Source organism: Atractosteus spatula, chromosome 2 (genome assembly GCF_055471065.1).
Source record: "Atractosteus spatula isolate fAtrSpa1 chromosome 2, fAtrSpa1.hap1, whole genome shotgun sequence".
Taxonomy (NCBI): domain Eukaryota; kingdom Metazoa; phylum Chordata; class Actinopteri; order Semionotiformes; family Lepisosteidae; genus Atractosteus; species Atractosteus spatula.
The window spans coordinates 62,515,353-62,529,406 of NC_142707.1; the positions used below are offsets into that span (position 1 = coordinate 62,515,353).

Below are 14,054 nucleotides of genomic sequence, written 5' to 3' on the forward strand. Positions count from 1 at the left end.
GATAGTAGAGACTTGTGATTTTGGCTGGCTACTGGAACTTTATGGGGGGGGGGGGGGTCGTTTGTTCTCTTACACATTTTCCCAGACAATTTACTGTATACACTGTAGTTTTGTTTTGTAATCCTCTATTACAATGGTACATTTTCGCACTAAACTTATAGTTAACTGACAAGAAGTATTCTCCATTTAATAGAGAATTGTATATTTTTGAGTATAAATGTATTCCATCCATTTTCTAACCACTTCACCCAATTTGTAAGGTTGCAGGGCAGCCAGAGACCCAGCAAACTATGAGCCCAATGCAGGATACACCCTGACCCTGGATGAAAGGCCAGTCCTTCTCAGAGCACACACACATACGCAAACACGGATATGCACTCACCCACACCAGGGCCAGATTCGTATTCTTATTCTTATGTATCTTTTTCTTGCTCTTACTCTTACCCAGAGGGAGAATATACAAACACTTCATGCAGATAGCAGCCCAGGTCCAGGTTAATTAGCTTTGAGGACAACTGACCCTGGTGTGAGTGTGTGTGTGTGTCTGGGTGTCCCTGCAATGCACTGATCCAATTCACAAATCCAAGAGCCCAGTTCTTCTACTCTAACTACTTATGCAATTTATTTTAGATGTTTCCTTTGCTCCTAGCCTGAATGTGTATACAGTACGCATATCTCAAATTAGAATCCATACAGAAATGCTTTTCTTGGTAGTTATCAGGTTACCATTTTAATAGTAAAGTAACTCACAGGCTCATTCAAATGTTTGAATGTGTCCTTTTCACTCCTTTTCACACCACCCTGGCAGTGTAAGGTCATTCATGGGAAAGAATATGAAGTTTTCAGAATTTAATTGTAGAAAGTTCATATTTGCTTCAGTGGAATAAAGTTTTGGAATAAACGTTCCATCCTGGGTGTTTCCTGCCTTGTGTCTTCCCCCATGACTCTGTATTTGACAAAACGGTTAGAAAATGGATGGACGGATAATACAATGTTAATAACACAAAGCACATTTACCTTTCAAACTTTTCAGATTCAAACCCCTTCTCCTTTTATTTTGCTGGCTCAGACTCCAACATGGAACCTTAAAAGACATTGCACAAATAAACAAACACATCTGTATAGAGACCACGGTATTCTATGTGAACCTAAATTGGCAGTCAGCATACAGTTTGTATAATAAATTCCACTGTAATACTTTGTGGATTTGTATTACATCTTTATATTACAATGTACAATCTTACCATTTCTTATGTTTTACCTTCTTTTGATCATTAGTCAGCAAACAGTGGCAGAGAAATGGTAAAATGGCACCTATTACAGATACAGATCATCTGTATTTCTAGACACAAACTTTCTCTATTTGTTGAACATTTTTCACTTATTTGTTGATAGTGTTCATTTAGTTGCGCTTTTGTCTTGACGTGCTATGATACCTGTATTCCCATAGCAGGTGAATAGCACATAAATCACATCAAAGTATATGTTTCAACTGACATTTATAAGAAAATATACTTTATCATAACTCACATCATCTCTAGCTGTAGGCAATTCCCTATAAAAAGGAGAAACATGAAGTTGCAAGCACACATACTGTACTGTATCTTCAGCATATTATAAAGAAAGACATACAATATTTCAACTTCAGCAATATAAATACAGCATATTAAGTATATTAATCTATTATCTAGAAAATACAGTGAAGAAAATGAATAAAATTATCGATTCTTGTTTTTAAAGTATTTTAAATCTATTTTTAAAAGACATTTGTATATTCTTTGTGGGCAATCCATTATGACCTTATTTTTTGTAACCGGCTGTTCTAATTTATTTATGAATGTATTCATTTATAGCCTGAATTATATTTATTGATAGAATATAGGGCACAAGTTCCACTTTAAATGTGCTATTTAAATGTATTAATAGTAGTCATATACAGTATAAGCTACATTGTATTTATTGGTGGATCTTGGACACTGGTTCTGCTTTGAATGTGCTATAATGATTAACAGTGCATTCTAACAATATTAACAAAAGACTCTTATGTTGACATATGTGGAAAACATTTCCTGAAGCAACAATTAAATAAGAGATCACAACATTCAATACAGGAAACTGGCTTTGCCGTTAGAATAAAGTAGAATTATGAACTCCTTCTAGGCGTCAGTGTAATTGCTTTAGCTGACAGAACTTTTTATTGAATTAATAAATTTGAACAGTACTTGATATTATAATTTCAATCGTATATATCTGGTTGGACTGTGCTGGGATGCAATGACGATATTGGCCACTAGAGGTCGCCAGTGGAACAGTCAGAACATATTTTGAAAGACGGAAAATTCACTTGGGTACTGAATCGAGAGTGGGACACCACTGTCAGAGCAATGACAGTCAGAACATTATATGGAATTTCGTATATTTGGAAGTGTATGTCATTATTCTGTGGGTAAGAGTGTCCCTAAGAGTCACTAAGAGTGTCCCATTTTGTGAAATTGCAAAATTATGCACTGTTTAAATTTGAATGAATGTTAAAACTGAGGACTTCTAAGATAAGATAAGATCACTTTATTAGCCATATACAATTTCTTGCATTAGGAATTCGTCTTTTTCACATACCCCAGCCTGCTCTCCATGAGACACACAGACAGGGAGAGAAGCCTGGGGTCAGAGCGCAGGGTCAGCCATTAATACAGTGCCCCTGCAGCAGTTGGAGTTATGGGCCTTGCTTAGGGGCCCAACTGAGTAGGATTCCACTGCCAGCCGCGGGACTTGAACCGGCAACTCGTGACACACGCTAACTCTGAGCAATTGCTGCCCATTCTTCTGAGCAAATTCACTCCAGCTCCCTCAAGGTGCTTGGGGATTGCTTATGGGCAGCAGTTATCCTTCCAAATGCTCTAAAAGTTAGGTTGGGAATTTGACTTAAGGATTCTTAAGCCTCAGCAGTGTAAAATTGGCCTTGGGCCTTTGAGCACTGTCCAGCTCAAAGGATACATTCTGTCCCAGTTTTGTCTGTGGCAGGATTTCCCTTGGATTTGCCTGTACTTAACTCCCTCTACAGTACGTTCCCATCAATCTCAACACATTTCCCAGAAGACAAGAAGAACTATAATATAAAGCTGCCACCACCATGCTTGGTAGTAAGGGTGGTGCTGATAATGAGGCATTATGTTAGATGCAACACTTTGAACTTAGACTAAAAAGATCCAGTTTTTCTTGTCTGAACACAACACCAATCACCACATGTTTGCGGTATCACATACTGTATGTTCTTTATTGTATCCCATGTGGGTTTTGAGGTGTTTCTTCAGTTCCATATCCTTTGTGGACTGACTGGGATATTGCTGAGCCACGGACCTTCTGCCCCATCTCTGGCACATAACTCTGCAAGACTTTCAAAGTCACCCTTGGCCTCACCAGTTTCCTCCCTGCTTCCTTTCTCAGTTTGGAGGGACAGTGGGATCTATGCCCTGTCTGAGGGCCTTCCACTTCTTAATGATCAACTTCACCACACTCAATGAGGTATTCAGAATCTCTGAAATGTTTATATACCCTTATCTTGATCTGTGCCATTATACACCTTTATCCCTGAGGGCAGAGAGAGCTGTTTTAATTCTGAAATGGTGAGAACCAATATTATCGCACACAGACAGAGCAACTCATCTAATTGTGTGGCTCGATAAGTTGCTTTTGTGGACCTAAATTAATTTAGGTGGGTAGCTGCGTCAGCATGCGTAGGCTGCAAAGGAACAAGTAATAGGTTTATTCCATGCTGAAAAAAAGAAGAAAGAGAACACAACGTTTCGGCCGTGGAGCCTTCTTCAGCCTTCTTCAGGTGTGAGAGAGACACAGGGCACACCTACTGCCCTGTCTCTCTCACACCTGAAGAAGGCTCCACGGCCTTCTTCACGGCCGAAACGTTGTGTTCTCTTTCTTCTTTTTTTCAGCATGGAATAAACCTATTACTTGTTCCTAAATTAATTTAGGTTTGCCACAGCAAAGGGTTTAAATACTAAGGCAGTCATGACTTTGATATTAGGTATCCATTTACTTATTTCTCTTTTTTGTGTGTACAGTATATGAGAAATATTAATTGGTGCTTCAAAACAGCATTACAGTAACAAAATGAGAAAGCTGTGCAAGGTGCAAGGGTATGAATACTTTTTGAATAGATTGTATTTCTACATTTTTCCTTGTATTTTTGAATTGCTTGTATTGGGTAAAAAGTTCAACTATCCCAGTGTTGGTATATCTTTACGCTCAGTTTGGACTCAGGTGAGCTGGCTTGTGTTTTCTGTAATCTACTGTAATCTACTGTGAGACTTCTGTTGAGTTCTGTTAAGAGCCCATCATCTTAAGAAACAGTGGAACAAACCTGTACTTCATTTATTGATATCAGTACTGGGCATCCTTCTGCAGAGTGGACCTTCCTTAACATTTGGCATAATCAGAACCTTTTTCCAAGACTTTATAAGAGAACATTAAGAAGGTTGTATTCTTGAGAAATTCTGAAAGTAAAGGTTGCTGCTGGAAGAGGTGTTAGTGGGACCCGTAGGAAGTGCTCATGCTGTGGTCTGTGTGGGTCCTAATGCCCTAGTACAGACACTGTACTGTCAAAAAAAAGGCGCTGTCCTTCGGATGAGACATAAAACCAAGGTCCTCGCTGTCTGTGGTTATTAAAAATCCAGGGTGATTTTGAATAGAGAAGTCACTTTTCACCTGATCTGCTGTATAGTGGGGCTGCTGGCCCACAGTAGGTGCTACACCTCAGTGGTGGATGAACTGGGTGCCTTCATATGTGTGAAGAGTTTTAGGATTCTTTGGGATGCTAAATGAATGCATATTATTCTTGCTCTTGCTCCTGCCCTTATGCTTACTCTTTAGTAAATATAGGTTTAAATCATTTTGATTTCATACAGGATGATATTAAACAATACTGAAAAAGTTATTATGGCCAAAAGTCAATTAAAAGACCTTTAGAGTTATATAATAACCTCACGGGCTGAATCCAAATCAAAAGTCTACAGTTTCAGGGAAACAGACTTCGAAGGAGTGAGAAAAGAAAACTGCATAATATACAGTCCATGTGAAATCAGGAGAGAATTTAGATTTCACATAAAAAAACAGAACTAAACATAAAGTTAAAAACAATTATAGAATTATTTGACAAATCAATAAGGAAAAGTTTAATTAATTTTCTAATTGTTTTATCCAATACAGGGTCACAAAGGAGCCAGTGCCTACCTTGGCAAGCAATAGATACAAGGCAGAATACAGTCTAGACTTGATGCAAGTCAATTGCAAGGCACACACAGACACAAACACACACACACACTCACACCAGGGCCAGTTTCCCCAGAAGCCAATTAACCCACCAGTATGTCTTTGGACTATGGGGAGAAACCAGAGCACCCAGAGAAACTACAGGTAAACATGGGAAGTACACACAGACTTCAGCTAATAGCATCCCAGGTCCAGAAGTGAACCCAAGGTTTCACGCCCTCTGCAGCCAGAGGGCGCTCCTACTCTGTCCTGTCTCTAGTTTCCTGCCTGCTGCCCTTCCGGTCCCTCTCTTTCCCTTGGGCTATATATTTCCGGGTCTTGCACTCTGTCCTCGCTCAGCATTGACGTTCGGATGTCCTGAGACCCGCCTAGCACCAGGTTGCCCCACGTCCGCTACCTGAGGGCATAGGTTTCTATATGGCACTCCTGAACTCTTTGCACTAACGAGCCCGGGCCTTTTTCCCGTTCTGCCTCTACGCATATGGGTCTTTTTCCGCTCTCCTGCTCTCCACGGTAAGTCCCTTTGGACGTCCGTGACACAAGGCCCCGGTACTGAGAGGCACCAATGCTAACCAATGCACCACTGTGCTGCCCATACTATTAACCATACGAGTTTATACCAATGCACTAGTGTTACATTTTCTTTTTGTTTGTATTTGAACTGAGTTACTGTTTTGATATATATATGAGATGCAACGAGTAAAAAGGAAGTGTATATTGAAAAAATATGGGTCACGTGTCTTGCCTCTGTTTCAAATGTAAATAGCTAAATTACTGCAGCACATAACTGCAGTATTTATTTGTCATTAAATACATGTTTTGTTGGTCAGTTTTACTGCAGGGACAGAACAGTTTTGGCCTTAAAACTTATCAACATGTAATTAATTAATTCTATGAATGAATGAATAAGCACGACAATGAGTCAGTGACAATGCCTACAGAAGCTTTGAAAGCATCTGTAAAATTTGCATTATTGGCAGTCCATTTTTATTTATTTATCCCAAAATGTGTGATTGCCATTTTCTTTATTTTAACAGTTTCTAATTATTTTTTGATAATAGTCTTTAACATAAATAATAAAACTTCACATATTTCAAAACTGATGTTGTCTATCTCTCTAGAAAGCTTTTATAAATATAAAAATGAAAGTTAAAACAAGTCTTTGTCTGAAGCTATACTATATAATTCTTTTTAAGATTGTTTCTTATTGAGTTGCGATTTCCCTTCCATGCACAGCAAACACAGAGGTGTGTGAAATAAAGATTGGGCGAAAACGTGTTTTAGCTTGTGGTACTTATTAACATTTTTTTCCTTGTCTCCACACTTGTGCTAGCTTCAGGGGGGGGCTAAAAAGCAAGAGATATGTGGAGGAGTATTTCTAGTGCACAAGACGTATACGGTAAGGAAGCATACCCTTCCCACTCATTGAACAGAACTAAAAAGTAAATTCAAACCCTTATCAAAACACTGAAACCACACTTTTACTTTGGAACGTGGCACAGGTGTACTGTACTTCAAAAACAAAAATGTCTGTCTGCACTTCTTGAAATTCAGACTGTCTCAGTGTTAGCAGATTCTTTGGCTGAAAGCAATTGGCAAAGTGTGTCAGAAAACATCCCCTCTTTCTGGGAGTGTTGTGTAGGATCCTGGAAATACTCATTAAACTGCAGCAGGACAATTTAACCCAGGTTCCACCCAGAACACAACTATCTGTTAACAAGAACTTGTTTGGATTACGAGTGTTGAATTCTTGCCATTCAAGCTAGTAAACACAGAGAATAAATTTATACACTACATAGCATGGTTGCATTGAATAAAAACATTGCAATATGTCATTTTAAGGTCTACATTATATATCTTATAACCAGATACAGGCCTTCCTTAATACATAATCCAAAAGTATTTTTTTGTATTTATTTTCTTGTTTTATTAACACTATCATCTATTTTTACTTATACACATTCATTTTGTACATCTGTTCTTGATCTCTTTATGCTTTGATCAGGTGAAACATGTAGGCGTTTATTTTTAGCTTCATAAGTTTCAGCATTTCTTGAAAGAAATTGAAGCATTGTTGTAGAGAATTCCACTGCAACATGTGCAGTAAAACCAAGCTACTGGGCTATGGAATGCTACAGGGTATCATTGGTGAACATGCTGGATGCTTAAGACAAGAGCAGTCATGTCTACTGCTGTAATATAGCTGGTGTATTTGGTACTACAACAGTTTTTTAAAAGGCTGTATTATTTATTGTGCCATTCACTGGAACATTAGTCATTTTTAAAGTCACATAAATAATACGATAAGATAGAATTAGCTTGAAATGCTATTTGTGTTTGCTATGTCCAAAAGCTCTGGAGCACCACAAAAAAAAGATATATGTGCTTCAGCCATATTCATGCTTTTAAGTCTGGCGTACAAAAACTTCCTTTTCCAGATACAATAAATGTTTGAAATGCAGTTCATTGGGGTGGAAAATTACAAAACAATATATATTTCATAGAATACATCACAGAGAGGATTTGTAAGTCTACTATGTGTGTGTAGGGGTGGTTAGGGCTCTGGACTTGTAACTGCAAGGTCATGGGTTCAAATTCCAGGTAAGGTAGTGCTTTCATACCCTTGAGCAATGTACTTGATCAGATCACTTAAGTGAAATGCCCAGCTGCAGAAATGGGCACTAATGTGTGATACTTTGGACAAAAGAGCCAGTCAACTGAAATAAAGGTTGATATTTAACACCTCCTGGTTGTGTGGCCCTTATGGAAAGTGAGGTATTTCTCTTTCAAGACAGGCATCTCTTCAAGCCCCCTGTGTTTTCACTCTGTGAAGCTGGAATGCAAACAGCAACACCTATTTTTGTCAGACAGAAAATGGAGAAAGGACCAAATCTCTTTATAATGTTCTAACGTGCTAAGCCTACTGACCTCTTATGTAACGGCACTGTAAAGACTGTATGAAAATCGTATAAGCTGTCTAAACTGAAGGGAAACTTAACTGGGCACTCTTGGGATTTGCATGAATTTTATTGCGACGTTTGTTGTTTGTAAACAATTTCTGTTATGGGCTCAGAAAATTATTATTATCAGATATGGTCATTTTCAACAGTCGCCAATATGACAATCTCTTTAAACCCCCTCTGTTTCCTCACTCTTCATAGTTCCTTTAGGAAGAAAATTTTGCAAATGCCTCCTAATAGGCAGTCTTGGTAGATTTATGCTTTCGAGTAATTTCTGGTGATCAGACAATGGCTGAATTGCCCTCCATAATGGTGTGACAAAAAAACGATACAAAACTAAACATTTCACACCTTACTTAGCAATCTAGGACTAACTGGATTCTCTGATACAATATTTAAGATAGTTTAAATGAATATTTTTGGGTTGTTTCTATCAGTTATTGTCTTGGCCACATCATGTTGTGAAAAGGGTTTCAAGAATAGACTCCTTTTATTTGTTCTCCTTATATGGCGTTTTGATAGTAAGAACTTTTAAGCACTATACTGCAATGCACTTTGAATGTGGTTAAGCAAAATCAACAAAACACACAGCAAGATGTTCCTCACAGCAGGAAACAGTAAATAAAATTAAAAGCCTCAGGTTGTCATTTTCCAAAGCAACATCCAAGGATGATTTTAAACAGCGGTAATGTAGTATAAGGGATTTTCAAGTTTTTTTTCAAAATAGCTTCTCTCTATTAGAATAAGAACTAGAAAAAATGAATGAGGTGGATATATTATGCAACCTGAGCCTACACAATTTATTTTGCTACAAATTAACACTAAGTGCCAGAAAATGTTTTGAAGTTATGTGACCCAGTGAAAGTAGAAACTGTTAAATGGACCAGATAACACGTAAGGATACGTTTTAAACCAAACACAAAACTTAAGTGAACGTTTTTAGGAATTCAAGTTTAAGTTCACAATAATTTTTATCAATATGGTGACCAGCAAATTTTCACTTGTTTGGAATGAGATTAAAATCACTGTTTAATCATTGTTCAAACTTTATAAAGTTTTCAAGTTCAATGCATGATGTTTCAGTAAAGTTCAGATACAGATTGACCAATTATTCAAAATGAAATTTGACCCAGTTACCTTCTTGTTCTCTTCTGTTCTTGAATTGTGACAAGAATACGTAATAAAATGTAAAAGAACATACTCTCAATTCAAACCATAACTGAATCAGCCCCATTATAATATGAAGATGGCAAAGTTTGTTTTCAAACCACTCAATTTGAGAGTCCAGGATTCTGTACAGTTAGACAAGAGAGGCTACCCAACTCTATCAAACCTATCCAATTAAATAATTAAACAATGAATTCCTAATTAATAATTATTTATACTTATATAGCGCTTTTCTGGACAGTCCACTGAAAGCGCTTTACAGGTAATGGGGTCTCCCCTCCACCACCACCAATGTGCAGCCCCACCTGGATGATGCGATGGCAGCCATAGTGCACCAGTACACTCACCACACACCAGCTCTCAGTGGGGAGGAGAGCAGTGAAGAAGCCAGTTCAGAGATGGGGATTATTAGGAGGCCATGAGTGGTAAAGGCCAGGGGGAAATTTGGCCAGGACGCCGGGGTTACACCCCTACTCTTTTCAAGAAACGCCCTGGGATTTTTAATGACCATAGAGAGTCAGGACCTCAGTTTTACGTCTCATCCGAAGGACATTAAAAAACTATTTTAACCGACAATTATAACAATTAAACAATTGTAACAGTTACATCTGTGATTACAAAGACCAGAGAGTGGAATTAAGCTGGGGCATTACAGGCAGCAGTGGCTGATAGTCCTCTGGAAGGTTGAGGTTATACAGCTGCCGCGTCTTGAAGCCTCTGTAAACCCAGCCGCATCAATAAATATTTTCTAAAGAAACGTTTGATCAATTAGAGGTGAGTTAATAATATAATCTGTCACACAGAGTTCTGTGTCCACTGAGCTCCAGTGAGGTGAGAGGAGCAGCTCCACCTTCAGTCTGAATCACTGGGTTCACTGCTGCCAGATGCGTTGACAGTCATCTGGAGATCCTGGCTCACGTGTCAGTATTCAGACCTCAGACTGTGACTGATGTTTGACTGGCAGGTTCTCAGGCTGTTTCTAACAAATGCTTCACTAACAATTTCATTGTCTGTGCAGTTGGCAGTCACCTTGAGCTGCAGCTCAGTTACCATTTCAACCCATTCTACACAGAAATAACAGCAAACCTCTCATCCTTTACATTTCCAAAACTGGAATATAGATATCTCTGTGAGCATGGTGGTTGTGAACAGTCCAGGTAAGTATGTGAATCAGGTGCGAACTTGTAATTTACTTCACTGGGATCTGTCGAGCCCCACACAGCACATTTGTTTCTAATACTAAATTTAGGGGGTAAGGGGTGCTTTCACATTGCAAAAGGTTGCCTTAAAGCTGTTTAAAGACAAATGGTGTAAACTCAGGACTTCAAGAACCACCAACAGACACAGAAACAAAACAAAAAAAAAGTAAAACTATAATTTAAATATGCAGTTTTATAGCACGAAATAGCAGCTCTGCTGCCACTAAATCAATCGATACACGAGAGGCTGGAGAAAAGACAAGTTGATAGTTAAATCTGCGGTACACATTTCAGTAAAGGTGTTAAGGAAGGTTTAAAAGCGTGAAGCGGGGCTGGTTTGATTAAATCACAGTAATCGTGATATCTGAGTAAAAAAGTGCGGAGTAAGATCGTAACACACTACAAACGGGAACAGTGTATATTACAAACATATTACAATCGGGAGAAGAACATCTTACTTATTATGTTGTTGGAAGTATGGTTTGCGTAACTCGTTACAGACCACTAAAGCCCCTTGTATAAAAGGTGTTTATTTCAGTCCGCTTACAGAAGAGCCATACTATCTTAATCGTATTGACAATCAACATATTTAAATTGATGTGTTATAATAAATATAATAATACCTAAGGACACTTAAAAGTTTAGTATCTAGCTGCTGAAGTAATAAAGACTGACAGTGCCTCGTACAGCTTAATTAATAATTTACCGCTGCCGGAGGAGTGCCGAAAATTCAAGGTTTTCACTAGGCACTCCCGTGTGATGTCACGGGGTGGGGTGTGCTTGCCTGTTCCGTTTGTTTTACCTTTATGTGGGACGGAAGCGGGGGTAGGGGGGCGTGTCGTGCCTAAACGCCAAGGTGAAACAACTGTCTTGAGTCAGTAGAGATCTGCTCACCAACCCGATGCGGTGGTTTTTTGTTATTGTTATCTGCAAGCGTCACCGCGGGACATTGAAAAGGAAACTGAGGTCCTTATTTTCTGGGTCCCGTTCGTAAGCGCGGGGAAGCTTACCTGGGATAAATGCCTACTGATCTCTCTCGCAGTGTCAAGATGCAGGCGTCCGCGGACGTGAATCCTACCAGGATCTTGGAGAAGGGTCCGAGTTACCTCCGAAAGCAGATGGAGCTGGAGGGGGACGCGAAGGGGCGGCAGAGTGCGGTGGAGAGGCTGGCGGCAAGCAAAGCCAAGTACGTCAAAAGCCAACAGGTGGTCGGCTCGAAGCAGGAGCCCGTGATCACGCTGAGCTCGGCTTCCGAAAGCAGCAACGGCTCCTCCATTCGTAGCTCGAACCGGAGCACCGGTAATAGGGACGTGAAAGGAAAGCCCGACGACGACCCCCAAGCGCGAAATGCGAAACAGGCTGAGAGCAGAGCCCCCGCAGACGGCTCGTCCATTGTACGGCGGAGCAGTTCGAAAAGGCAGAGGCCAGATTCTCTGGTCATGTACAGACAGAATCTGGTAAGGGGGCCAGCCAGTGAAAACTCAAAGGGGGGTTTAATGCGCAGGCTGTTCCTCAGTACGCTGCGAGACAAGTCAGTTGCACTACCCGAGGCGCAGGGAAAGGAATGCGCTCCCGGAGCGCACCTGGACCCCTTGGGCAGCGCGGCGACGCCGCCAGGCTGCCCCAGCAAGCCTCGCTCGGCGACGTCCGGAGGGGCACCGGCGGCGGTGAGGACGTCTGTTCCCGACACGGACGCGGAAAGCGAAAGGGCACCCAGGAAAGGGGTGTTCCGGTCGCATTCCGATATAAGTTCGAGGTACTCGAAGAACTTCTCCGAGTTCGAGACGTTCTTCAAGTACTGCGGGCTGGACGGCGACGTGATCGAGTCTCTGGGCAAACAGAACTTCACTGCGCGCTCGGACGAGGTCTCGGTGCGGGTCCGCAGCGTCAGCGTGGCGACGTCGGACGACGGGTTTACCAGGACTAGCGGCGACAGCGACGGACTCCTGGAGGAGGAGGTCAAGGAAAAGAATCAGAGCGGGACGTCGGTGATTGAGCGCAATGCGAGGATTATCAAGTGGTTGTATAGTTGCAAGAACGCTAATGAATCCGGCAAGGTGTTACGAGATCTCCATTAGAATAGTATTACGTCGCAACTGGTCAGTAGTGTTTTAAATTTATATTTATAAGGCTGATTTGCAAGTTGTTTTTCTGCAAGTTGTTTTTCTTGGGAGGTATTTATAATAAACCAATTTCATTATACAGGATTCTGCTGCTGTTAAGTTAAAACCCAACTTCAAGAACATGCGGTCTTCTCTTATTTCTGTTAAGATGTTGTGTACAGATAATGGGGCAAGTGAATATTTAATCGATTTCTGGTCAAGTTTTTATCCACATTTTAAAAATAGTGATAGACTGCTTTTATATTTTATTATTATAAACTGTTATACTTTGAAATGTCATTAAACAAAGCTTAAAAACTCCACCTTGTTCCTTTTATCAATTACGAGACGAGAGTTAAGGTTAGATGATAGAAAATAAATGTCTTGAGCAAATAAATGTAGCCTGAAGCGTTACCGCGTTTTCTTCGCTCAGCAGGTATAGAAATGTTACAGGATCAGAGTAAGATCACAAACTCGCGGAAGTACTGTACAAATCTGGAATAATAGTAACATCGTGTTGAAGGGTAAACTGTTTGCAAAATGCGTTTTAACAAATTATTAATAAGGGTTAACAAAAGGTCCAAAACTTCCGATCTGAAATGTTTAGATTTTAAGCTTACCAAAAAATACGTTGGCATCAGAGTGAATAACGCTTCTGATATGTGCTGAAAAAATCCTTAAATTACTTTCAGCGATGCAGAAATAAAGTGTTTAAACAACGTATCGCTGAATTCTGCAGTATTTTGCTTTGAAAACATAAATATAATCATGCTCAGATCACAAATGTTATGTAATTCCAATATACCGATGTAACTTTGCAAATGTATATAGCATTCCAAATGTATAAGAAGGCATTGGAATTTATGCGAGACTAAACGTTGTTGTAACCTACATGCAACTTCAATACTGTAAATCAGGAAAGAGTGCGAAATCACAACTGAAGCATGATAGTATAGTACAGTACAGTACATGTGTTTTTATGAACAAGGGTATCATTCATTCTTTTGCCCGTATCACATCTTTCGTTCTCTCTGTAAAAGAAAACACCATTGAACTGGGCCCTCTTACCATAAAGTCAAATATATACGCCTGGCGCTATACCGGTCACCTCTGTCAAAGGCACCGTGCTAGAAAAGCATCATATCGTCCCTGGAAAAGCATAACATGTCAAAAACACCAGTCGGCGCTTAAAGTAGTGGATCTGCCACTTGCAGAGTAGGGAGTGTTTATTTTCTCCTGACGAAGTGTCAGAGCGGTCATACAGGGGAATGATGCACTTGAAAACGTGCTACAGTATGTCAATGAACCAATTCAGCTGTACACTGTGACTGTTTTCTCGTTTA

At 39.9% G+C, this 14,054-nt stretch overlaps 1 protein-coding gene across 1 annotated transcript; it reads left to right on the forward strand.

Moving 5' to 3' along the window:
* The first annotated feature begins 11,487 nt into the window (after positions 1–11,487).
* fam110c (family with sequence similarity 110 member C) lies at positions 11,488–13,091 on the forward strand. The gene has a single exon (XM_088939835.1). It carries the CDS (start codon positions 11,629–11,631, stop codon positions 12,685–12,687), a length of 1,059 nt encoding a protein of 352 aa, XP_088795961.1. The 5' UTR covers positions 11,488–11,628; the 3' UTR covers positions 12,688–13,091.
* The last annotated feature ends 963 nt before the right edge of the window (positions 13,092–14,054 follow it).